Source organism: Talpa europaea (assembly GCF_964194135.1).
Source record: "Talpa europaea genome assembly, chromosome: 7".
NCBI lineage: Eukaryota > Metazoa > Chordata > Mammalia > Eulipotyphla > Talpidae > Talpa > Talpa europaea.
Genome location: NC_140074.1, coordinates 37279880 through 37306949, shown reverse-complemented (window position 1 = coordinate 37306949; position 27070 = coordinate 37279880). Strand labels below are relative to the sequence as shown.

General features: G+C 38.8%; 1 protein-coding gene across 1 annotated transcript in view; it reads right to left on the bottom strand.

The window, feature by feature from the left end:
- The window catches only part of PGM5 (phosphoglucomutase 5), a gene marked incomplete at its 5' end in the record, with an annotated part of 159811 nt that overhangs the window by 116372 nt on the left and 16369 nt on the right, over positions 1-27070 (bottom strand). Inside the window, 5 exons of the mRNA XM_084239279.1 lie at positions 11076-11230; positions 12548-12738; positions 14170-14295; positions 18092-18238; positions 21565-21727. Of these exons, the coding sequence (XP_084095405.1) occupies positions 11076-11230; positions 12548-12738; positions 14170-14295; positions 18092-18238; positions 21565-21727 (782 nt within the window). The remainder of the gene's footprint in view (positions 1-11075; positions 11231-12547; positions 12739-14169; positions 14296-18091; positions 18239-21564; positions 21728-27070) is intronic.

Genomic DNA, 27070 nt, shown 5'->3' with positions numbered 1-27070 from the left:
ACATCAAAATGATCATATAACCTAAACCAATTTACAGATTAATGTGATTCATATTAAAATACCAATGACTTTTTTTTAAGGAAATAGAAAAAAACAATTATCAAATTGATATAGAAGCACAAAAGGGCCCAAACGCTAAAACCATCTTGGGAGAAAAGAAGAAAAATGGAGGATTCTTACTTCCTGACTTCAAATATTACACAGCAACAGGAATCAAAACAGTATGGTAGTGGAACAAAATCAGAAACTCAGACCAATGGAACAGAATTGAAATCCCAGAGATAATGCCATATAAATACAGAGAGTAAATCTTTGGCAAAGGAGTTATACAATGGAGAAAAGACAGCATTTTTAATAAATAGTTCTGGGCAATATAGAGAGCCACATTAAAAAAAAAAAAAAAAAAGCAGGGCCTCCCCTGTGGCGCAGCGGTTGAGCGCTGGGTTGCAAAGCTGCCCGCGGCCTCTGTGGTGCCGGTTTGATCCCCAGCTGCTCCCCCGGCCACCTGAGGAGGGTCCCACATGGCGCACAGACCTCTCCTGATGCCCGCTGCTCCCCTCAGCAGTGTGCTTTGGTCCTTCTGCCTGCTCTGCTCCCCGCTCTGGCTCTGGTGAATTCTCTCACCCTCCCACGCTTCTAACTGTACCCAGTGCATGTATAAACAAAACAAACAAACAAACAAATAAATAAAACATGCCTCTATTTAAAAAAAGTTTAAAAAAAAGTAATACCCATATTTAACTCTATACACAAAAAATAAGTCAAATGGATTAAAGATTTGGGCATAAGAGCCAAAACTATAAAGTATTTGAGAGAAAATGTAAGGGAAACACTATAGGACATCTGTCCCAAGGAGGAATACAACCTCAAGCAAGGGAAACTAAAGCAAAATTTAAAAATTGGGACCATGTCAAACATAAAAGCTTTTGTACCTCAAAGAAACCATCACAAAAACAAAAAAGTAACCTACAGAATGGGAAAAAAATATTTCACATCACACATCTGTTAAGAAGTTAATCTCCAAGATTTGAAAGTACTTATAATCAAACAAAAGAAGCAAATGACCCAATTGAAAAATGGGCAAAGGACCTCAATAGCTATTTCTTTAAAGAATACATTCAGATGACCTATAGACAAAGTATTCAACATTCCTTGTTATAAAAGAAATGCAAATTAAAACCACACTGAGACACCAACTCACCCTTGTGAGAATGGCCCATATAGAAAAGAACAGAATTAATAAATGTTGGCAAGGTTGTAGTGAAAAAGGAACTCTCACCCACTGTTGGTAGGAATGAAAGCTGGTTCGGCCCCTGTGGAAAACAGTGTGTAGATTTCTCAGGAAAGTAACAGTGGAAATCCCTTATGACCCAGAATACCTCTATTAGGTATTTATCCAAATAATATGAAACACTAACATGAAAAGACTTATCTATACTTAGGTACTTATCAGCACTGTTCACAATCACCAAATCCTGGAACCTAAGTGCCCTTCAATAGATGAATGGATAGAGAAACTATGGTGCATATATTCAATGGAATATTACACAGCTGTGAAGAAAGATGAAATAGTGGCATTTGGGATAAAATGGATGGATCTTGGGATGACTATGCTGAGTGAAATCAGTCAAAAAATGTGAAACATAAACTCCAGATAGTTTCACTCATCTGTGGAATTTATATACTCAAAAAACAATTATCCACAAAAGTAATAAAACTTGAACTTGACAAAAAAAGAAGATAATGGTTATAAGGGGAAAATAGGGAAAGTAGAGGGATGGGGAAGGAAGTAAATGGGGTATATGCACCAGTGGTTTGGAGGAGGGAAAAACATTTAGAAAACAAAGTATTCAACATTCATCAAAATATGCCCTTAAATAGAGTACTTTATTATATCTAAATCATACTTTATAAGAGTGATAAGAGATCCAGAAGGAAAGGGGCTTTTAAAAAAATTGTTAATCATTTATTCTACTCCCTTTGGCCAATTAAATTCATAAAATACTGACACTAACCATAGGCATGAAATCACTGGCTCATCAGACACCAACCACTGGAAACACTGAAGAGCAGACTTATCAGCATCCTTCTTAGTAGGTAAATAAAAAATACATAGAAGATGGTAATTCCAAGTACCCCATAAGTGTCCTAGGAATAAATCCATTTTTCATCCTACTTAACAGAGCAAGAGATAAATCATCCTGTGATCAGCTATAGCTCACCTTGGTTGATTTATAATCAATACCTACATATCATTACTAAAAATCTGACATATCACAAACTTACTTAAATGTAAATGAAAACCATAATTTAGCCATGATTTTATTAAATCTAAAGATCATATAATTATACATCATGCATTCTCTTCTTATCATTCAGGTATACTTTTCTGTGCAAGCTGGGGATATCATCGACAAATTTATTCTGTACAAAAGTCAAAGCAAGCACATCAGTAGTTCATAGTTCTTAACTTGTAGGATTTTGTGATAAGATCTGTGGAGTTCTAGTTACTTTTTCTCCAAAATATAAGGATATAAAGAAGGAAGAACTCCAATTCATTCATCTAATAAGCGTTTGTTGAGAACCTATTCTGTGTCAGATGCACAAGGATAAAACCTTGCCTTGAGGGACTCACAGGACATTAGAAAATAGACGAATACAATTGACCATTGAACAACACAGGTTTAAACGGTGCATGTCCACTTACACATGGACTTTTTTATGTGTAAATACAGTTGGTCCTCCATATCCACAGGTTACACATTCTTGGATTCAACTAACAGTGGATGCCAAGTGTCAGCTGGTTAAGATTCAAACACCGAAACTGTAGATATGGAAGGCTGGCTAACAGGTACTTGAGCATCTTCAGATTTTGGTATCCTGGTTGAGGGGGAGAGGTGGTTCATGAAACCAATCCCTTGCAGATACTAAGGGATGGCTGTACTTAAGTTTTGGAGGAGCCAAAATTTATACAGAGATTTAGCTGCATGCATGTCAATGCCCCTAATCCCCACATTGTTCAAGGGTCAGCTGTACATGTTTCTAATACCTGTGACAATTGTAAAAATGGATCTGTAAAAGGCAAGTTCCATATACTGCGCTGGGGTAGAGAGGACACAGTATCAAAGATGACTTACAGAAACGTGATGCTTGACTTAAGCCTCAAAAGATAAAGAACAAAGTAGGATGGCATGGGCATAGGGAACACACTTCTAGGAAAGAGAGCAGCATGTGCAAAGGTACAAAAATATGAGAAGGCACCAAGTGTGGGGAACTGTGAGCAGCACAACACATCTAGAAGGTAGAATAAAAATGTCACCAGCAGTAAGACATTCATAAGCAGGAGATTACGCATGTTTTAGGATCAGGATATGGGATGTCATTCTATGAAATTTACAGTCAACAGATTATAAGCAAGGGAGGGAGATAACATGACTTTCTGCTTTGGCATGATTGCCTTGGAGAGGTCCAGAATAAGGAATGATAAGGAGGAGGTCTGGGAACATGTTTGTTGACTATTGCAGTAGACCAAGGAAAAGAGTATTAGAATCTGAATTAGTAAAGCAAATGCAGGGGTGGAAAGAATGTAAGGGGTATTTCTAACAGGAATCAGTCTAGCTGTAGATTGGGAATGAAGGAGAAGTTGAAGAGTAGGATTATTGTGAGGTTATGTTTTGGGTAAGAGATGATTCACTTAAATAACACAAAAAGAAAATTTTTAGGGAAAATCAGAGAAGTTTCCATTTACACACATTAAATTTTTTTTTTTAGATATTTTTTTTTTATAGAGGCATGTTTATTTATTTATTTATTTGTTTGTTTGTTTTGTTTATACATGCACTGGGTACAGTCAGAAGCGCGGGAGGGTGAGAGAATTCACCAGAGCCAGAGCGGGGAGCAGAGCAGGCAGAAGGGCCGAAGTACACTGCTGAGGGGAGCAGCGGGTGGCAGGAGAGGTCTGCGCACCATGTGGGACCCTCCTCCGGTGGCCGGGGAGCAGCCGGGGATTGAACCTGTGCCGCTGAGGCTGCGGGCAGCTTCGCAACCCAGCGCTCAACCGCTGCGCCACCAGGGAGGCCCTACACACATTAAATTTGAGTTGTCTTATAATGGAGTTATCTACTGACAGCAATCAAGATACAGAACTCAAAGGTAAAAGGTGGTTCAAAGAAAAAGATGGAAATCAGAAATGCCAAAAAGACAAGGTTCTAATATCTAGAATATACAATGAACTTCTGCAACTCCATCCCTCCGGAAAAAAAAAAGTAAACCTAAATTTAAAAAAAAAAAAATGGCAAAGGACAGTAACAGGCAATTAATAGAAAAGGAAATCCCCAAATCTCCCAAGCATATGAAAAGATACTCAAACTAATTAGTAATATGAGAGATGAAAAAATAGCAATGAAAAACTGGACTATAGGGTAAAAGGACGCAAAGAGTAAGCAGATAACCAGCACAATGTCCAATCTTTTTGGCAATCTCTACTTGCTTATCTACCAGATTCATCTTCTCATCTTTCTTTGTAACTCAGGTATAGAGAGTCAAATATATTCATCAGTGAACAATCTTTCAAAATTTATCCAGTGGAAGACCCATTTCATTCAGTGCCCATCTCTGCCCTGCTCTCTTCCCCGGGAGGCCAAACTGCACAGGTTACCTGCTTTTAGTTGGGTTTGGTCAACAGTTGAGGTCATCAGGAGAATCGAGGATGGAAAAGAGAGAAGGCAGGTATTTTTTCCTTCTGACAAGTTCAGTTTCTGTCTCACCAATGAATTTATAACTCCAGACCTCAACAGGCTATGGTTACTTTGACCTTTCCACTTGAACCTTCAGTTTTAGGAATCTTAAGAGTTTTATGCCATTGTGAATTCTTATGTGTCTCCCAATCTATTTTTTTTTGTTTCCTTAAATAATTTTAAGCATGGGACCAGGTTATTAAGTTACTATTATTAAATTCTCCTTAGTAAAATCCTTTCATGGTGCCATCTCTTTGCTGCCTTGACTCAGACTGAATCAGCTATGGAGAGTTTCAGGGCAATAACTACTGGGATACAGGACTTTTACAGATTTTTTAGATTTTATTTTAATATGGGATCCACTTGATCATACTTATCTGCTGAAGCAAAATAATTCCCATCGTTATATAGCAGAAGCAATGTATGGGAGACTAATTACATATTACCTCATATCACTATTTCTCTCATTACTGTGGTTCATAAACTGATCTCAGAGACAAAATAGCACAAATCTAAGGCTGCACTATCATAGATCAGTAGAAACTTGCATACTTACAGGATTAACACTGTCTGGATTCCAATGACCAGCTGAATATGTTCAAGATAAAGCAATAGTACATAATTCAGATTAGGGATTGGCAACAAATAGCTGTTCCGAAAAACAAGTATTTTCCCCAAGCATTATGGGCCTTTTCTAACCCCATGTTCATAGCCAGGTCCAGCTGCATGTTTCCGATCTTTGGTGGTTCTTCCCATAACCTCCTTAGAGAGTCCATTTCTGGCTACCTTATCTCAGAAGGATGTTCCATACCTACCAGCAATTACTAGAGCAAGTTCGTTTCCCCTGAGTTTATGTTACAATTTATATTTGTATTTTTCTTTACTTATTATTATCTTCTCCATTAGAATGTAAGTTCCATTACTTAGGACACACCACAGAAGACCTTTAATAAATATTTTTTTTAGTGAACAAATAGTGAACAGAGTGGCACAAAGAACAAATAGAAGGCAGAAGAGCATTAATTCCCTTCACCACCACCACCCTTCATTTATGGGTGATAGGCCTTGTATTCCCTCCTTTGTAATCAAAACATACTTTTTAGACTGATTCCCTTGCACATATTCAAGCATGTTAGCCTTGCCTGAGACTGTAAATATCTCTAATGAGGAGGACTGAAGACTGTGTTTGCCTTGTTTTGCACAGCATTCGGCACAGCCCCAAGCACAGATGGACGCTTCATAAATATTATTGAAGGATGATGACACAGAGGATTATTTAATACCTTCACGTGGAGTGGAGACAGGCCTCGGGCCACATATATACTTTAAATGTGCTTTATTTTTCGAATCATTTGAACCAAAATGATTTCAACACAGACTCATCTGCAATCACAAATCAGACATATTTAGAATGACAAAGCCCCAAAGAATGCCATTTTCAAGGCTGAAACTGTATTATTCCAGGGTAAATGGAATCCTTGTTCTAGTGACACTGTAAGAGTAGAAATTAAAGACACTGAAAGTTGTCCCTCAGGGAAAAACTATTATCTGTGAACAATAAAAGTTTGTCTGAATAATTCATCAGTTTCAAGGGTATAGTCCCCACCGACAATTCTAGAATTTAATGTGTCTCAACTCTCAGTTGTCATTCTGGAGCCCAGCATTTAAGGGCTTATTCCTACAATTTCACTAATTTAAAAAAAATAAGACTAAATGGGAAATCACTGTGAAGATAAAATTTTTGAAACTTCATTTAAGAAAGAAGCTTATGAGCTATCCATTATGAGAATCTGCATGGGAGCTACACAACAGATCAAATACCCAAAACGAATCACCGCGTCAGAGGCCCACAGAATTCTGAATCCCAACCAGCCAGCATGAATAATCCTTTTAAATGGCCACTTACATATCAGAACAGGTCCTTTGTGAAACTTATAAGCAAGTTCTCTGGTTTCTGACTGAAACAGAGATTTATTGGGAAGAGGGCATAAAGTGAAATTAAGAACTACTGGGAAATTTCCACAAGAAAAGGGGACAAATGGTTTTTGTTGTCAGAATCAAATTGGCCTCTCCTGACCAGACTATGGAAAGTTGCTGGTTATCTCAGCCACTTTGAGTAGTTGAGTAGTATTAAGGACCATCCTGATCAAGTTGTAGTTACTGGGCAGATACAACCATAATCTAAATCAAAAGACCTAGTCACAAATCAAATGCCCAGGTCACTTTCTTATTAGCTGTGTGGCCTTATTATACCTATCACTTAACCTCTCGACCACTGATTCAACATCTTTAATATGGTGAAAGTAATACCTACCAAATTACCTTACTAAATGATTGCAAAGGTCCAGTGAGATCAAATGTATGAAAGTTCTTTCTAAATTATAATATTCTTAGAAGAGTGGAAGGAGTAATTGTTAAATATACTCAAGCAATATTAAATAACTGACATAGCAATCAGGGTCCCATATGACTGAGTTCTCAATTTCTGAAAATGGCCCATTTTTGCTTTGCTCTCTACAGTTTTACTGATTTTTTTAATAAAGGATATAAGCAAAGGAAAAGAGGTTTTAAAAAAAAAAACTAAAACCATAGAACCATACATTCTACTCTCTGATGCTACTAGGCAATAACTACTGTGAGATAGGACTTTTAAAAAATGTTTTAAACTGAGGTTCATTCATCATCATGAAGTTACTATCAATAACTCTTAGAAGAGATAAATAAAGTGAGGTCATTCTCAAAGTATGTGATTCTTCTCCCTTCTAGGGGGGAGGAGAATTTACCTCTGAGTTCTACCTCAGAGAACAGACCTCTGGTAGGAGGTCTACCTACAAAAATCAATTGTATTTTAATTACTAGCAGCAAATAATTGGAAAATTAAATTTATAAAACTATTCCACTTATAAGAGTATCAAAGAATAAATTTAACAAAAAATGTGTGAGACCTCTACACTAGACTACAAGGCACATGTAAGAGATAATTAACTACAAAGCATGCAAGAAAACTTAAAGAAAACAAATTGAGATATACCACATGTTCATGGACAGGAAATCTCAATATTAATAAAATGCAATTCTTTCCAAATTGTTCTACGGATTCAACAAAATTCCAATCAAAATCCCAATAGGCACAATTAGAAATTTACAAGCTGATTCTAAAATGTATATAGAAATGCAAAGGACCTAGAAAGAGTGTGTGGGGTGTGTGTGTGTGTGTGTGTGTGTGTGTGTGTGTAGAAAAAAGTTAGTGATACATTTAATTTCAATATTTATTTTAAGACTTCAATAATTAGGACCATGTAATATTGGCCTAAGGATGGAAAAATAGATCAATGACACAGATTAGAAAATCCTAAAGGAGACCCACATATACATTGTCAACTGACTTTTAACAAAGGAGAATGGAAATTACTTTAAAAAAATAGATTAGAACATTTTGATATGGGGGAGAAAAGCTAACCTCAACCCCTGCCTTACACCACACAGAAAAATTAACTCAAAATCATCATAGGCACATACTGGCAGATTTCACTCATATGTGGAAAATAAAAAGAAATAAAATAGGGCCTGCCTGGTGGCGCAAGGGGTTTAGCACTGCACTGTGAAGCTATCTACAGCCTCTGCAGCATGAGTTCAATCCCCTGCCAGCCAAGGAGCTCCACACACGGCGCAGCATACCTCTCTTGACTCGCCTGCTGCTCCCCTCAGCAGTATATTTCAGTCAATCTGCCTGTTCTGCTCCCTACTCTGTCTCTGTTGAATCCTCTCACCCCCCGCATCTCTGGCCTGTACCCCAGTTCTTACATGCATAAATAAATAAATCTTTAAAAAAAGAGAGAAATAAAAAAAAAGTTACCAACAAAACTAAACCAAAATAAATTCTAGAAATATGACTACAAAACTGAAGATGCTAGTGGGGGAGGGAAGGTAGGAGTGAGAACAAGGGATAAGAGAACACAATAGTCTAAGGCAAGAACTAAGGTGTTTCGGTTGTGGGGTAGTGCAGTGACATGCATCTGAGGACGTTTGAACCTATTCCCCTTAATCATTGACAGTGTTGTAAACTAATGTTACCTTAATTTAAAAAAAGAGTGAAAACAAAAACAAAATCATTATAGACTCAATTGTAAAAAATTAACAAGGGTCTCTCTGACCTAGGGATAAGAAAAGATCTTACAGAGGAAAAAAAATACATAATAATGATACAAGAAAAAATTAAACTGTACCTCATCAAAATTTAAAATTTATGCTCATAAGAATATACCACTAAGAATATGAAAACACAAGAAACAGGAAGGGAAAAACATTTGCCATACATATCATCTGACAAAAGACTTACTATCCAGAGAATATAAAGAATTTCTATGAATCAATAATAAAAAAGAGAACTCACATTTTTAAATGAGCAAATACATTTTGAGCATACATAACACAGTTACACAGTTAGACAATAAGCATTTGAAAGTGAATTCAGTATCTCTACTTATTAGGATGATAAAAATCTAAACCACAGTGAAATAATAATTTATACTTTCTAAAATAGCTGAAATAAAAAGGGCAGATAGTACCAAATACTAATAAGAGTATAATACAATAAGAATTCTCTCAGGCAATGCGAGTGTAAAATGGAAAATAACTGGGAAGTTTCTTTTAAGATTAAATATACATCTACCCAACAACCAGGATTCTGCTCTTAGATATTTACCCAGGAGAAATGAAGATGTCTCCACAAAAAGACTTATATAAAAATGTTAATAGCAGCACAATTCAGAACAGCTAACAGGAGATTGGAAAAATAAATTGTGATACATTCATACAATGGTATTTTACAGCAACAAAAGGTAATGAACTACTAATGCATGAAGTCAATGGGGATGATTCAAAAATAAACATTAAATAAAAACAATAACATATATATTATATGGTTCTATTTATGTGCACTTCAAGAACAGGCAAAACTTATGTATGGTAATAAAAATTATGACAATGGTTGCTTATGGAGGACTGGAAGGAGGCACAGGAGAAAATTTTGAGTGATAGTTTCTATATCTTAACTTGAGTTATCTTTCAAAATTCATTAGATTATACCCTTAAGATTACTCATTTCACTGCATGTAATTTTTACTTCATGAATGAATGAATAACACCAAGAGGAAATTACCACAGAAATTCAGAAGGTCGGATTCTGTAAGACAACCTCAAAAATCATAGTCTCTTCAAAAATCATTGTAATGAAGTAAAAAAAAAAAAAAAAGAAGATTGTGTTAGGTTATAAAAGATTTAAGGGACAGAACAACCAATTGCAATAATTGTCTTGAATGGAATGATGCTTTGGGGAAAGCGCCCATAAAACATTTTGTGGACTCTCAGAAAATATGAATATAATCTTGGCTTTAGATGACATAAAAACATATTAATACAAAATTAGAGATTGTCAATGGAAAAGTAAAGCAAATTACAAAGCAGTATATACTTTCAGATCTCATTTTGGTATTACAAGAGGCAAATATATACATATTACATATATTCTGTAACTTTATGAGATTTATAATTATATAAAGAGATCTGATAAGGAAGATACATTCATTCATAAACATATATAACTCAGGGAGAGTGATATGTTTACAGTTCTTGTTTATATGAGTTTTCTAACTTTCCACCATGCACATGTATTATTCATGTTATAACATACGTTGCATGAAAATATTAGACTCTGAAATTTACTATTTTATAAGTTAAAGTAAAAGATTGTAATGATGGGTTAGGCAAGGAGAAAGAAACCCAATATTGTTTGAATCTCCTATGTGCATCTACTGGGCAATTTCCATGTGTATCTCGTTTTAGTCTCAGAAAACTGTAATGTATTATTTCTATTTTTACAGAACTAATATGGATACAAGCTAGCATTTTCACATGCTATCTATGTGTACTTAATAACCTAACCTGAAAGCCTATGTTCCTTCCATCTCACTGACATATTTCACAAATTTTATTACTAGACATTTATGAAGTCTTTACTACATACCAGGCACTCTCAAATTTTTTGTGTGATCCACTATGGTCATATCGCAGAACAATCCATGAAACAGCGATACTAATATTGGCCTCATAATACTAATATTGGACAATTGAGGCATAGGAATAAAATATGCCTCCCAAATTCCATAGCTAATAATGACAGAACCGAGATGCTCCTCCTAGAATATACACCATATTCTAATGTCCCAGGCTTTCCACAAGCTCCAATACAGCAGGAAGAATGGAGTGACAGCTACTGACAAAGGGGCTATCAACATCAGAGATTTTCCACAAAGGTTTTCATGAGACAGGCTTGCTTACCTGTCCAGGGCCGTGCTGGTAGGCATACTCCTCCCAAACCCTCGGACCCCCATCTGGCGGAAATATGGAATGCAAGGGAGGTTGGCGGCAATAATGGCCAGGGAGTCTGAAGGGCTCACAAAGAAGCCATTTTGGCCTAAGATCATATAACGGTCCTGTGGGAAGGAATGTGTGAAAATGGTCAGAGGCACCTGCCGCTAGCATAATCCATTCCCATAATCATCACAAGCCACTTCACTGCCATCCTCTATCTAAACAACCTAAACCAACTTGAATGAGGCCAAAGAGGTCATAGGAAACCATTTAAATCTCTGATAGTGTAGGGTCCAGAATATTGAGGCAGCTAAGAATGTGTTTCACCAGCTGAAATGTGCATGACTACATTTCAGGTTTCAGTATCCTTCACAGACGTAATCCCTGCTTTCCCTCAAACATGAAGCAGAACAGGGATTGGTGCTGAAATGATTGGTTCCTAAACATGGTGCTTTCAACAAAACCAGCCATAAATAAAACTTCATTGCATAAAAAATATTTTTCAAAGAAATAGCCTTTTTACAACAATGCTAAGAAAGGTAGTGGCTATTTAATTGCAATACTTAGCCATTAAACAGCAAAGCAGGACCTGGTAGTGCAGGGGTTAAAGACAGAGCTGTCAGACTGTCACAAGCCACTGCAGCATTGGTTCCATCCCTGGCCGGCCAGGGTGCCACCCACATGGCTCAGCAGCACTCTCCTGCCTTCCCCGCTGCTCCCCTCAGCAGTGTATTTCAGTAGATCCACCTGTCTTGCTCGCCACTCTGTCTCTGGTGAATTCTCTCACCCCTGCACCTCTGGCTTACACCCCAATTCTTGTATGCATAAATAAAATTTTAAATAAACAAACAATTAAAAAAAAGCAAAGCAGATACAGAGCCAGTTAGGGTCTGCTCCATACATGTCAACCCCAGGATGTATTCATTAATTCTCTGGTTTCCAATGTTTGGCTCATTATATGGTAAACAAGGTTCTATTTTCACTTCAAGAAGTCTCATCATAAGAATTTTGCCACATAACTAATTGGCTGAAAGGTAACGTTGCCCTACATTTTCTAGTGTATTAGTATGCAATCTGGCTTTACAGTCTTTGATTTCACACTTGAAAATATGATCACCAAAAAAATGTATAATACTATGAATAAAGGAAAGCCTTGGAAAAGCATTGCTAGGTAGTCTGCGAAAGAAAATTCTTTGTCCAGTATTGCCATGAATCTACGCATGTTTGTAAACATGTTCAAAGATTTTTATTTCTGCAATATATTCAAATTTGAATACTTTGTATTTTTAATTGTTATTAATTTTTCATGCTTCATTATGTGCTTTTGAGTTTGCTCTGTTGCAAAATTTTCCTATGGCCAATTAGCTATATGGTGAAAATGTTTACTATGAAAATACCCAGCACAGGAAAAAGAACAGGCTGAAAATTTCCCTACTTACCCCATCAGCATCAAATGCAGCTCCAAACCCATATTCCCCTCCTTTCATAGCTTCCAGAAGGGTCGTTGCATATGTCAGGTTTGGGTCAGGATGCTGTCCTCCAAAGTCTTCCAAGGGAACACAGTTTATTGCAGAATTAGCTGGGGCACCCAGTTCATCACACAAGACTTTTCTCACATAGGGTCCCATAACTAAAGAAAAGATATACAACCATGTGAAATCTTTGTAGAACCCTCCAGGGTGGGGTTTTGGGTTTTTTGTTTTTTTGGGTTTTTTTTTTCTGATTAAAACAAAAAGTTCACTTAATAATACAGAAGGGGGAAAAAGATAAATTCTATAATCTTTTTCAAGACACAGTAGAGAATAATATTTACTTCAACTGCTACTTATTCATTGAGTATCTACTATAGGCGGGTTACTGTGTTAGATTTATAGAAAGTGTATTCAATAACCCAGTTACATGAGCTTTTTCTCCACAACTTTTCTCAAGTGTTGCCAGAAAGAAATCAACTGCTTTAAAATGATTCATTGTCTATTGCTTTTTACGTATTAAAAGCTTTAGTTAAACATAGGCAAAAGCACTAAAGCACTAAAAGGCTCCAGCAGTGTTCTTTGTCTCTGCAATCATTTTAACTCTGCCAAGTGTCTAATTAAACACTGGAAACCGCTGAAGCACATAAAACTAAGCACATTTTACAAAATAAATGCTAAGGAGTAGTATTTTCCAGTTCACCACTCAGTTACAGCATGTCTAACATGGAACTCCAATGTTAGGGATGGAGGGGATTGTATTCAAAGACCAAAACATACAGATCCCACGTCACTGGGCTCTTAATCTAGACATAGGATGAGTCAAATCTACATGTCAGTGACTGTCACTATAAGACTAGTCCATTCAATGGATATTTATGGAATAATTAGATCCAAGAAAAAGAATGGCTTAAGTAAAAGAATGACCACAGGTAAATCTTCAAGAAGGAAGCAGTATTTCTCAGGGACTCAAAGGGAGAATATAAATTTGACAGAGTGGGGAAGCCATCCAAATGGAAAGAACATTGTGAGTATGGGAACAGAAACTATGGTAGGACATACAGCACCTTTGGGGACTAGTCTATAATCCGTTGGCTGAAATATATGGAAAGATTTGCTTTCTATTTATTTTTCACTAATACAAAACAAACCTTTTCATTTTGCCTGTGGAAGAGAAAAAAGTTTTCATACAATGGATAAAAAATCAGAATAGCACCAGATTTCTCAAGTTTACTACAAATGGTTGTAAGACAATGGAACACTGGCATAAAATTATGAAAGAAAAGAATATCAAATCTCCTATTCAAAATGAGAGATTCCTCAAAAAATTAAAAATACAAATTCTATGCAATCCAGTTATCCCACTTCTGGGTATTTACCCGAAGAACACCAGAACACTAAATTGAAGAGACAGCTACACTTCCATGTTCATCACAGCCCTGAAGTCTTTCAAAGCATTCCAAACATCTGAATATACACACACGGGACAACATATGAATCTAACCTTCCTCATAACCCCAGAAATCCAACATGTGTAGAGGTCTTCTTAAGGTATTTCTTTCCCACTGATAAGTAGAAGGCCATGAATTTACCTCCATGCATTGCATCAACTCGGATCTTCAGTTGGCTGGGCCCAGTCAGCAAACTCTTGATGGCATTAAAGTCAAAAATGTTCCGAAGGAGGTTGAGATAGATATCCACTGGATCCACTATCTCCACTAAGGAAAGGGAAACAGCAGGAAACATCAATGACCAAGGATATTCTCAGAGGTGTAAAAATGAAATCACTATCGTCATATCATGAAATACTAATCACAGACCCATGATAACTCCACACATATGGGAAGTGAAGTGTTCACTTGTAGACAAAATCAATCATTAAAGCACAATCAAGATACTACAAATGTCAATGGGTATAAATAATATCAAGTTATAAACTCTTCTTTGCAAGTGAAAAATCAACCACAAGAATAAAGTAGTTTATGATAAAACTATGCACTGTTATCCCTACTCCCACCTTCCTCTAAAAAATCCCATACAACTAGATGCTAAAAGGTATCTTGTAACACTAGTTGCCTCTCCTGTGGGGGCTGGTGTAAAACAAATCAAGGAGCGAGCTCAGCAGTGACCTTTTACCAATGCTATCATGCCCACCAGATCCAAGTTCTGAATTGGTGCAGAAGAACATATTTCTGAATTTATATGAAATCTCTTGTGTCTTTCATACCAATTCAGGAAAATACCAGATTTCTATAAATCCTCACTAAACACACATGTTCATCAGTGCCTGGCACCACCTAATGACTAGGAATCCAAAACAAGTCTTTTCCACTTATTTGATAGATACATAAACTACAGAATACATCCTATTATTTTTCAAACTAGGTAATCAATTAATAATTAATTAATACCCAAAGTATTTTCCTAGAAGCAGTATAGGAACTTTAGGCACTAAAATCTGTCCAAAAGTCATACTTTTTAAATTTGTAGTTAAATTTTGAAACTTACATACTTTTTTTCAATTTCTTCAGATAGATACTACTTTGGAATTGTGAATACTTGACGCTCATTAAAATATTATCAATCTACCTTTAAATTTTTTCAGCAAATACAAATATAATATCTAATTGAAAAGATTTTAATATGTGGTCAAATATACAAAGAAAAATACTTTTTTGCTCTTTAATCACAAATAAAATATATGTGTCCACTTAAATGAAATGCAAATTATTTTTCAGGGAACACAAAGAGCTTTTAATCATCTTTTGACATAAGGATATTAATCTATAAAATCAATTAACAATCTATGAGTTGAATGCCTAAAAATGTTGTAACAGTAGGCTTTGTTATATGAATAATTTACACAATAAAACAAATAATCTATAAAATAAAAGGGCATTACAGAATACATTAGAAATTTACTCACTATAATAAAGGATATTTTGGTAATTTCATACTGACTCTTTAATTCTTGGGTCCCCTGTCTAAATACACTTGGTACTTAGAAAATGTGTTGTGTAGTTTCATCATATGTTCTTTACCACAAACATTTTCACACATAACTAATTGGTCATAAGGCAATTCTGCAGTAAAAGATAAAAAGAACTGGTTGAGAGTCTGGTTTCAGCTGATGCAGTGCTCCCATTTTTTTTATATAATAAAAATACAGCAGTAAAACTTACTGGAAGTGTGAAATAACAGAGTGTAAAGCCAGATTATAGACTGTACTGAAAATAACACATCAGTTTGCAAATCTTTCAGTAAGCAGTCACCCCTCCAGCCATCAAAACCAAAAGTTTAACAAGCTATGGCAAATACAGAAAAGATAGCTAGTAATCCACAAGTCTTTGAGAGCATTAATTATCAATTCCTTAGCTCATCTAGACGCAACAAGTTGTTCCCTTTGCCACCTTACCAAATTTGTCATACAATATTAGAAGTTGGAGGCAAATGGAGAATCAAGCTCTTCCTAATGCCCCTGCACCCCCAAAAGAAATGGTTACATGATTCCTCATGAATACGTCTCTGGAAAATGATGAAAATTGTTTGTTGTTTGACAGTGGAGGACATGAGATAGAATTTTGGTACTAGTACAGAATCTGGCTTAGAAGAAGTATGTGATAAAGCATTTAAATGCAATCCAGGTATGTGTTATCAGTTACATGTGTTACATATAATGATAAGCAATAGCAGCATCCTTCATCTGTCAATGAGTAATACAGAAGCTTTCACATCGCAATATAAAGCTTAGCTACATACATCCATTTAGTATTTAGAAACTGATATCTCTCTCAATAAATGCAGAAATTTTAGCAAGGAAAAAAAACTTTTGTAAATCCTTTCAATGTTCCTCTTTCATGGGGGGTGATTTTATCTTTTTTAAGACAAAATTAGCCTTATGACCAATTATGCATCAAAAATGCTTGCTGCAAATAAACTCCCTAGACTTGTGCTACCTGCTCAATCTACTACTATATGGAACAGAAGTGGCAAAAACAAAGAAGCAGGTAGAATTTAGGGAAAATTCATGAAAGTTCACATCAAACAGTTCATGCCCCTGATGCAATAAAGTGAAAGGTCATTGACTGATTTGCTTCCAATTAACTGAAACCTTGCTCAACATTTAAAAGAGCAAGATCATAATAAAGAAATTATCCCAAGAGCAGTATATCAATTATACCAAGAATTACCTTCAAATTTTTCTTGGGTGTCAAGAAATCTTTCTACTCACATCCTGCATCTATAGGATTTTAGAAAACTCATCACACTAACAATGTGACTAAAACAATCAGACTTTGAGCTCATCAAAAATCTGGGTTTCTTGAATAACCACAAAAATTATGAAGATACCAAAAATAAAGAATATGTAAGAGATTTCATTTAATATACTATATCCCTTGCCTTTAGTTGTCAAATCATTATGTTTAAGTGTGTGTGTGTGTGTGTGTGTGCATGCACATAAGCACGCGACCCCTCTAGATTGATCAAAGCAAATTTTGTCCAGTGCCTAAGTCATCAGGACCTAAGCATAACATGACTTTCAATTAATTTCTGCTGGCTAGATAAGCAAGGGGTTGATTCAAAATCTATTCCAAAAATGTGAAATGTTCGCCCAATACTTTGACCCTCAACAGTCCATTTCAAGCTCTTCTCTGTGCCTAAAGTACCAGGTGACCATAAGACAAGTATATTTTATCTTTTTCACTACCTTAAATTACTTGTGGAATAAGGGGTTCCCTCTTAATATAAACTGTACTTCGGCATATAGGGGCAGTAAAGGAGAAAAAGATGTATTTGCTTTATTGCTACTCATAGGTCTTCTAGGAAAAAGCAATAGGATATAACTGGGGGTATTATGTACCTACATATGCTATTAATGTTACATGGTTCAATATTAATCTGTAGCTTGACAGTTTATAAGCTAAGTATTTTAGAAAGTTTATTCACACTATAATTAGGATAATATCTTTGCCAATTTTATTCTGGTTATTTGATCCTTAAACCACTTGCCTAAATACTTTTGCACTTAACTGAATTGCTTTGTAAAATCTCCTAACATGGTGTTTGGTACAGAGTAGGTGATCAATAATTGTGCACAGAATCAAACTAAATTGCATATTTCTGGCTTAGAAACCTTCTATGGAAACTTTAATAGCCTCACTACCTTGCTGTGTCTCTTCTTCACTATTTAATTTATTACAGCACCTTCATCTTAACTAGTTGGAAAATAAAGACATGTTTTGCGATTCATAGCCTTCTTTGAATGCTATAGAGAGTCAGCTATGAAATTTTCTCCTGTATTGAAAATAACAGAGTTTGGAAAGAGGTTTTTGAAAGGTACCAATTCTGAATATCTTGGCTACCTTCATTCCCAAGAGCAAATAGATCCCATCTATTTGTCAAGAGTTACTTCTAAGATAGAAAACCCAATCACTTCCCTATGGATACACCCTCTAGAAATCAGTCACCCCCAACCTTCGAGTAATTCTACTTCTTCAAAATATGTTCTATTACCTCTAAATGGTTTGAATTTGTTCTCCAGGTCAAATTCTTGTCTTCCTAGTCGAGATAGGTCAATTCGAAGATCAGGACATATGGCATATTCCTCAATGGTTTTGCTGATTTGATAAATTTTGTCAGAGACGACATCTGGCGCAGGACCTAAAATTTAAAAGTAATGCACAACCTAAAATATTTTTTTTAAACATGCCCAGAATTAGATAAGAAAATGTTACCTCCTCCTCCACCAAGTAGGATTCATTTGTTCTCTGAACAATAGACAACAGCTCACAGTCTAATTAGCCTCGATATCTCTTAAGCTATATTTATCCACTGTGGAGGAAATTTGGTCAGCCTCACCTGTTTTATGAAGGCTAATAACCCACATGTTTGTCTTAGTCTACTTTTAAGAAATGATATGTCTTCCCTAAAAATAGTTTCACACCTGCCAGGGAGTCCCGGTTATGTAATCAGCTCATATTCAGGATATGAGACACAAACAGGATATGCATTTGACAGAAGTGAGAGATTCCAGATTTAAATTGCAACTTCCCAAGTGTACCTAGAGATGGAAAATAAGGTTTCTACTCACATATCTGCTGCCTACTAATGTGTGAGCTTCCCAGGGTAAGTTATATTCCTATTTACATGCTGTAGTAATGCCCAAGTCTTTAAAATGAGATTTTAAAAAAAAACTGGATATATTTTCTTACAAGGTCAAGTTCACAATTAAGTTGGATAAACTAATAAAATGAACATGAATTCTATAGTTGTTTTTCTTCATTGTTTTCTTTTTTTAATTTTTTCTACCTTAATGCAAATCTCTAGATTTTTGCAACAAGTTTGGGATTCAAACAAATTGAATTTAAGGATCTAAAGTATACAAGACAGGGCCTCCCCGGTGGGGCAGCGGTTGAGCGCTGGGTTGCGAAGCTGCCCGCAGCCTCTGCGGCGCTGGTTCGATCCCCGGCTGCTCCCCGGCCACCAGAGGAGGGTCCCACATGGCGCACAGACCTCTCCTGCCGCCCGCTGCTCCCCTCAGCAGTGTACTTTGGTCCTTCTGCCTGCTCTGCTCCCCGCTCTGGCTCTGGTGAATTCTCTCACCCTCCCACGCTTCTGACTGTACCCAGTGCATATATAAACAAAAAACAAACAAATAAATAAATAAAACATGCCTCTATAAAAAAATAAATAAAGTATACAGTACAGATAGGCAGGTAGATAGGTAGGCAGATAGTTTTGTATATAAATCTCACTCATCAACTATACTGTAACTTTCTACTAAACAGAAACTATTTCTTCATTTCTTTTATATCCCAGTCCTTAGAGCTGCACTGTCCAACATAAAAATCACTAACCATATGTCGCTATTGAGCACTTGAAGTGGGACTAGTCAAACTGACTATGTGATATAACTATAAAATGCCTATCAAATTTAGGGAGTTCATTGAAAAATGTAAGACTCCATTAATCATTTTATAGTAGCATGTTAGAATGATAATATTTTCCATATTTAGGGTAAAAATATATTATTCACTTGTTTCTTTTCCCATTTGTTACCCTGGTACTAAAAAAATTTCAATCATTTATGTGACTCACAATGTATCTCTATTTGACAGTGCTGTTTAGAGCATAATTCAATTACTGCCTCCTGACAAATGCTCACTAAACATATAAAAGCAAACAGCATCCAAACTCATCAAATCATATACATTTAATATGTGCTGGCTTTTCATATATCAAGTACATACACCTCATTAAAGCCGTTTTAAAAATCAGCATAGCCCATTGCAGTAGACAGGAGAGAAGAGAGCTAGATTTTACCAAGTTTTTTTTTTTTTTGGTCATATGGTAAAAGTGAAGATCACAATGAAAAAATAAAATTACATGCATTTCAGTGAAAGAAAGTCAACACTATCAGAAAGTCCAGGATTTGTGCTGAAAAATCATGTCTGGCCTTGAGCAGCCAGCAAGGTGACCTTGAGCACAGAGCAGCCTCTCAAGGCTTCAAATTGTTCTGTAAAATGAAGGGAATATTCTAAATGACTGTGAGGTTATTTTCCAAACATAAAAACCTAGAGTCCTGGGCCTCCCCGGTGGCACAGCATGTTGAGTACAGCTCTGTGCAGCTGTCCGCAGCCTCTGCAGCACGGGTTCGATTCCCAGCCAGCCAGGGAGATACCCACATGGCACAGAAGACCTCTCCTGTCTCACCCACTGCTCCCCTCAGCAGTGTTCTCTGTCCAACTGCCTGCTCTGCTCCCTGCTGTCTCTGGTGAATCCTCTCACCCTTCCACGCCTCTGGCCTGTACACCAGTGCTTGTATAAATAAATAAATCTTTAAAAAAAAAAAACCTAGAGTCCTTCCATACTAAGAAAAAAATCAATTATTCAATCACTTCACTGTTCTGAGGAGTGCAGGGGACCAAGAGATCAAATGGGTTCAAGATTCCAGTATGCTACCTCCTCAGTATGTCACCTTAAACAATTTGATGATTAACTGACTAGCCACAGGGTGCCCAGATATTAGGTTTTGTCCAGATATTGTCTATGAGGATGTTACTGGATGAGATTTACATTTCAGTGGATAGACAAGTAAAGCAGTTGGTCCTTCCCAACAGGGTGGGCCTCATACAACCAACCCACTGTTCCTGGAAGGAACAAAAAAGCTGAGTAAGGGAGAATTTGATCTCTCTGCCTGTCCCTAAACAGACACATCGGTCCTCTAGTGGCTTCAGTAGCAGACTCAGAATCAGTGTTACTTATACCGTCAACTCTGCTCCTTTTCAGGCAGCCACACCCTCAGCTCTCTTGGGTCTTGTGTGGGGCAGCAGGACACGGAGCAGGATCTCTATGGACCCGAGCAGACGGGCTAAAGAAGAGTACCGGAGCCCTCGGTGGCTTTTCAGGCTTTTATTGGGATTTACCAGGTACATGGCTGGCAGGGGTGCTGGGAGCAAGTCTTCACTCTTTCTGGGCTCTCCAGCGTTCTCTGGTAGGCTTGTTCTCTGCTCCTCTCGTGGTTCTTCTGTTCATTCTGCTGGCGTCCCCGTGACTCCGCCCTTATAAGCCCAGTCTCTCAGCCCAGGTGAATCCCATATACATATGCCCACACCCTACTCCAGGTGCCCGCCATCAGGCATGCTTTCAGGACCCCAAGGATCCATCATCAATCCTAATGGCGGGAGGGCAGAAAAGCCTGATACTTTTTTACCTTACCCTACAACTTTTTTACCTTACCCTACAGTCTCCAGCTGCCAACTACAGATCTTGGGACATCCCAGACTCCATAATCACAACAGTTAACTCCTTGTATCTCTTTATATCCTATCAGTTGTCTTTCTCTGGAAAACCCTAATACAGGCACCTCAGTGGATTTTTCTGAGCCATTTTCTATCCACTTTGCTTGTCTACCATATATGATCATTGTAAATCTATATAAGGTAAGAAGAAGGATATCATGACAAATCATATCCTGAATAACATACCTCCATTGGCAACATTAAACTTCACTCCGAACTCTCCCCCTGGTCCTCCAGGGCAGTGGCTGGCTGTTAGGATGATTCCACCAGCTGCCTTGATCTTTCTGATAATGCAGGAAACTGCAGGTGTCGACAAGATGCCATTCTGTCCGATTATCAGTCGTCCAATCTGGATCATCCAGGGGGGAAAAAATCAATTTAGTTACATGGGATAGAAGGTGTAGGGTAAGGAAAAATGTCAGGTTTTTCTGCCCTCCTGCCATGAGGATAGATGATGGACCCTTGCGGTCCTGAATGCATGCCTGATGGCGGGCACCTGGAGTAGGGTGTGGGCATAGGTAGATGGGATTCACCTGCGCTAAGACTGCGCTTTTAAGGGCGGCGTCACGGGGACGCCAGCAGCAGCAGCAGTAGAAGCCGAAGCCGAAAGAGAAGCCTAGAAGCGGCAGAACGAACGCTAGAGCCCAGATAGAGTGAAGACTTGCTGGGGGGCTGGGAGGCCTGCCAGCCTCCCAGCCCCCCAGCCAGCACCCCTGCCTGCCATATGCCTGGTGAACCCCAATAAAAGAAAGACCTGCAAAAACCCAACTAAGGACTCTGACTCCTCCTTTACCCGGTCTGCATGGGATCAGAAAACCTGCACTGTGTCCTGTCCTGACCTTTACAGAAGGCATTTCATAGGAAACTTTCCCAGGCTCTGTTAAGATAAAATAAATCGCTTGACAAAAGGAACTGAGAAAGCTTTACATTAGGGTAGGTGGGAGGCGACCTGGGCGGGGGAGGCAATGTAGGGCTCTGGCATTGTCTGCCCTACCCAATGTCACCATGGCCACTTGGGGGGCCCACATCTAGCAGTCAATTAATAACCTGTAAATTGGATCTGCCTCATTAGTTTTCAGTAGTTTGAAACATCTGTTTTGTTGACCAAGGGGTTAGCTTGAATCACACAAAAAGTTCTTAGTTTGTTACTGACTCTGAAATTCACAATTTGCATGTGAATAAGCTAGAAATTTCAAGAAAAAAAAAAAAGCAGAGTGCTTCCCTGCTTCACCTCTCCCTCTGCCTCAGCACAAGCTCACAGGACAGCCTACTTACTGCAAGCTTGCCATTAGAGGGGTTATTTTAACTGTACTCAGAACAATCACTCTCCCAAAGGCAGGAATTTTATTTCTGCCACTAATTATGTGCCAGGGACACTGGAGAAACTACCCAGTCATGCTAGGCAGAGATCTGGAAGTCATCCATGGGTTTGGCCAGACTCTCGCCAGCTATAAAATTGACTTTTACAAAAGAAAGGACATACCGCTACAGAGCATTACTCTGTATGCTTTGTTTTAAAATAGGGCCCAAAGTCATCCAATCCAGTGGTGCTCAAATCTTGCTACCAAGTAAAATCACTTATGAAACTTAAAAAATTCCCAATACTCTCACTGCACTCCATATTAATTATAATCCTGGGAGTGGTATCCAGACATTAGTAGTTGTGAAGGCTTCACAGGTGATTCCAATATTCAGCCAAGCTCTGTGATCAAACCTTGTCACTCAAAGGACCAGCATCAAAGATAAGCTTGTGGGCCTCCCCTGGTGGCGCAGCAATTGAGCACTGGGCTGCAGCCTCTGCAGCGCCAGTTCGATCCCCGGCCACCAGCAAGGGTCCCACAGGGCACGACAGAACTCTCCTGCCATGCCCACTGCTCCCCTCATCAGTGTATTTCATTGGTCTGCCTGTTCTGTTCCCCACTCTGACTCTGGTGAATTCTCTCACCCTCCCGTGCTTCTGACTGTACCCAGTGCTTGTATAAATAAACAAATAAATCTTAAAAAAAAAAAAAAAAAGACAAGCTTGCTAAAAATGCACAAGCTCAAGGCCCACCTATAACCTACTGAATAAGAATCCATGCTTTAACATGAACCTCTCCCCTCCTTCCAGATGCAGGTTTCCCCTGCTATCTAAAGCAGAGCATTCCTAGGAAACCTTTCACAAATGTCATGGTTTTAAAGCAAGGAAACACCATTAATTTTTGTTGTAAAAATGTTCAATGTTGGGCCTCCCTGGTGGCACAAGGGGTTAAGTACAGCACTGTGAAGCTATCCGCAGCCCCTGCATCACGAGTTCAATCCCCCGTGGCCAGGCTACCCACATGGTGCAGCACCCACTGCTCCCCTCAGCAGTATATTTCAATCAGTCTGCCTGTTCTGTTCCCCACTCTGTCTCTGGTGAATCCTCTCACCCTCCACACCTCTGGTCTATACCCCAGTTCTTGTATGCATAAATAAATAAATCTTTTTTTTAAAAATGTTCATTGTTCCTAGACCCCTGTAGGGTAAATAAAAAGTATCAGGCTTTTCTGCCCTCCCGCCATTAGGATTGATAATGGATCCCTGCGGTCCTGAATGTATGCCTGACAGTGGACACCTGGAGTAGGGTGTGGGCATGCGTAAGTTGGTATACCTGGGCTAAGAGACTGGACACGGACGCCAGAAGAGAAGAGAGCAGAGAAGCAGAGACTGCCAGAGAAAACCGGAGAGCCCAGAACAAGTGAAGACTTGCTGGGGGCTGGGAGGCCTGCCATCCTCCCGGCCCCCCAGCACCCCTGTATGCTGTGTACCCAGTAAAATCCCAATAAAAGCCTAAAAAGCCACCAAGGGCTCCAGGACTTCTCCTTACCCCATCTGCTCGGATCATAAAGATCCTGCTCCATGTCCATTCCTGCCGCTACAACCCCCCAAAAATAACCCCCAAATAACACATAAAACCTAAATTGCTCAGGAGCAATTCCCATTTTCAGGGGGGCAGGCGGCCTCTAGAGCTGCTGCTGCAAAATGCTACTATTGTAACAGGGTGGTCCCCAGGAAATGGGGAGGTTCCAGGTTCCCTACCCCACCCAAAAGGAGGGTGGAGCTGAGCAGGGAGAGAAGACACTGCAGAGACTGAGGAAGGAGGGAAGCAGGGTGGAGAGCCAGAAGGAGACCTGGAGGAGGCACATGGAGCAGAGAGACATGTGAAGAAACTGCGCTTGCCTTTTGGTTGTGGACTGGGTGACACAGATGTGGGTGAGAGACCCGTGGGGAGGTGAAAATGGCGGTTTTTGTCTTGCTTTTGATTTTGTTCTTTTCCCTCCAGACTTGTCTGGTTGTGTCTCATCCTTTTCTGTGGGTCCCCACTGGAAGATGCTTTAGACTTGGGGCAGGCTTTGGGGCCTTGCTCTGGGCCAATCCTGCTTGAGTAGACTTTTACCCACGAGGGGACGGGTAAATTTGGGTGCTTGATTTAGAAACTATATTCTTTGCCTTTCCTGTATTGTTTCCTAATTGTATTAAAGTTCCTTCCCATTAAAGTCTCATGTTTTGTGTTGATGCGGCAGATGGCAGAACCTATTTAGAGCAGGCAGGTTTGGGGGGTCTGGGGTGCTCCTCTCCCTGCCCTGTAACACTTTTGCTTTCACTTTTTGTCAAAAAGTAAAAATTCTCTTAGATTTATGTTGATTAATGAAAATAGGTACTGATGTATGTCTTTCATAAAAGCAAAGTGGGGTAAGGTGAACTTGAAGTTTGAGAAACAGCGACATGGCTCATGAGGCAAAGCAGACTAGCTCAACAGCACATTTACTCTGCCACTAGCCATCATGTTGCCAGAAGCAGGTCACTAACCTAATATGACAGTGAGGGAAGATACAGAAAAAAATATAATGAACAGAAAACAAGATATCTAGAACAAAGCAATCTTGGAATGATTTAGCAGGGGAAGAGCTAGGCACCACAACATCCCCAGAGTACATATTTTCAAATGGAGGAGGCAGGTTGTCAGCAAATAAGCCCAATAATGATAACGATGGCAATAATAATAATAACTAGTTGGATACATCTTAGGAAGGAAATCAGCAGGATTCTATAATAGAGAATGAGGTGTCGATTCTAATAGGAACAATAACAATTACAACAATAACAGCCAAAGGAGCTTGAATTTTGTTCTAACTGAAAAGGGAATACAGTGAAGGATTTTGAGCAGCTGAAGTGACTTGATATCATTGACATTTTAGATCACTGACAGAGCAGTTCAAATGATCATATTAAAAAGCAAGTCAGCAAAACATTCTAATGACTTTCCTCACCCCCCACAAATCCAAGGTAATGTCCAAGTCTTCATCATTGTCTACGATACCCTACATATCTGACCCCATCACCTCTTACCCTCCAGTTCCCTCCATCCATCTGCTCCAGTCCAAGGGCTGGCTTGCTGTTTCTCAAACACACCAAGCATGATCAGGGCTGTAACTGTACTTTCCTCAGCCTGAAGCACTCTTCCCCTGGTATGCATGTGTCTGCCCCCTCATGTCCTTTGGATTTCTGTTCCAGTGTCAACTGATCAGATAGCATGCTTGACAGCCTGCTGTCATACATCACCCCGTAGTCCCCAGGGTCCTATTGTCCTCTATTTCATTTACCCTGATTTAATTTTCTGTATCACACATATTACCACTTTATATTTTCAATATTATTTCACTTATTTCCCTACTATATGGAAATTCTACAGATTTTGGTTGTCTTGCTTTTAACCACTATATTCTGAGAATAAATGTAGCATGCACTAAGTACAAAGTAAATTAGTGCTGAATTGATTAATTGAGAAAGTGAGTGACTGCTGTGTGGAAATATTCACTGAAGAGTGACAAGAGCAGAAGGAGGATGATCAGATGGAAGATTATCACAGCAGAGCTGAGTGTGGATACTGCCTTGGACTAAATTGGAAGCAGCAGAAATGACAAAAAGTGACTATATTTGAGATAAAAGTTTGGAAGGAGAATGAGCAAGTCACATAGGTGAAATCAAATATGGAAGGGAAAGCTATGGTAGCCAGCCTCCAGTTGCTCTCCCTTCCCTCCAGGCATCCATGCCTATGTGGGCGGAACTGAGTGATTAGTGGTACAATGCAGAAGTGACAGTGAATGACTTCTACAGCAAGACTATGATGGGCTCCTGCCTTACTCTCCAGGAGTGATGGGCTCCTGCCTTACTCTCCATAGAGACCAGTCACTATGTCCTGAAGACACTAGGAGCCATGTGTAGGCATCATGAGGGGTGGAACTGAGGCTTCCCACCAAGAATCAGCACCAGCTTTCCAGCCATGTAAGTGAGTCATCTAGTGGTGAATCCTTCACCCCAAGTCAAACCTTCCCATGACCATGATCTCATTAGAGTGCCCAATCCTAATGGCCATCTCCTGTCCCACACAAACTGGGCAGTAATATTTGTTGTTGTTTTAAGTCACCAAGTTATGTCATAATCTCTTACACAGCAAGAAATTAATAGAGGGGCAGTAAGGAGAGGAGCCAATTCCCAGCTTTCTACATTTAAAATATGATGGACTTGCCTCCCCTGTGGCGCAGCAGTTGAGCACTGGGTTGCGAAGCTGCCCGCAGCCTCTGCAGCACCAGTTCGATCCCCGGCTGCTCTCCGGCCACCAGAGGAGGGTCCCACATGGCGCGCAGACCTCTCCTGCCGCCCGCTGCTC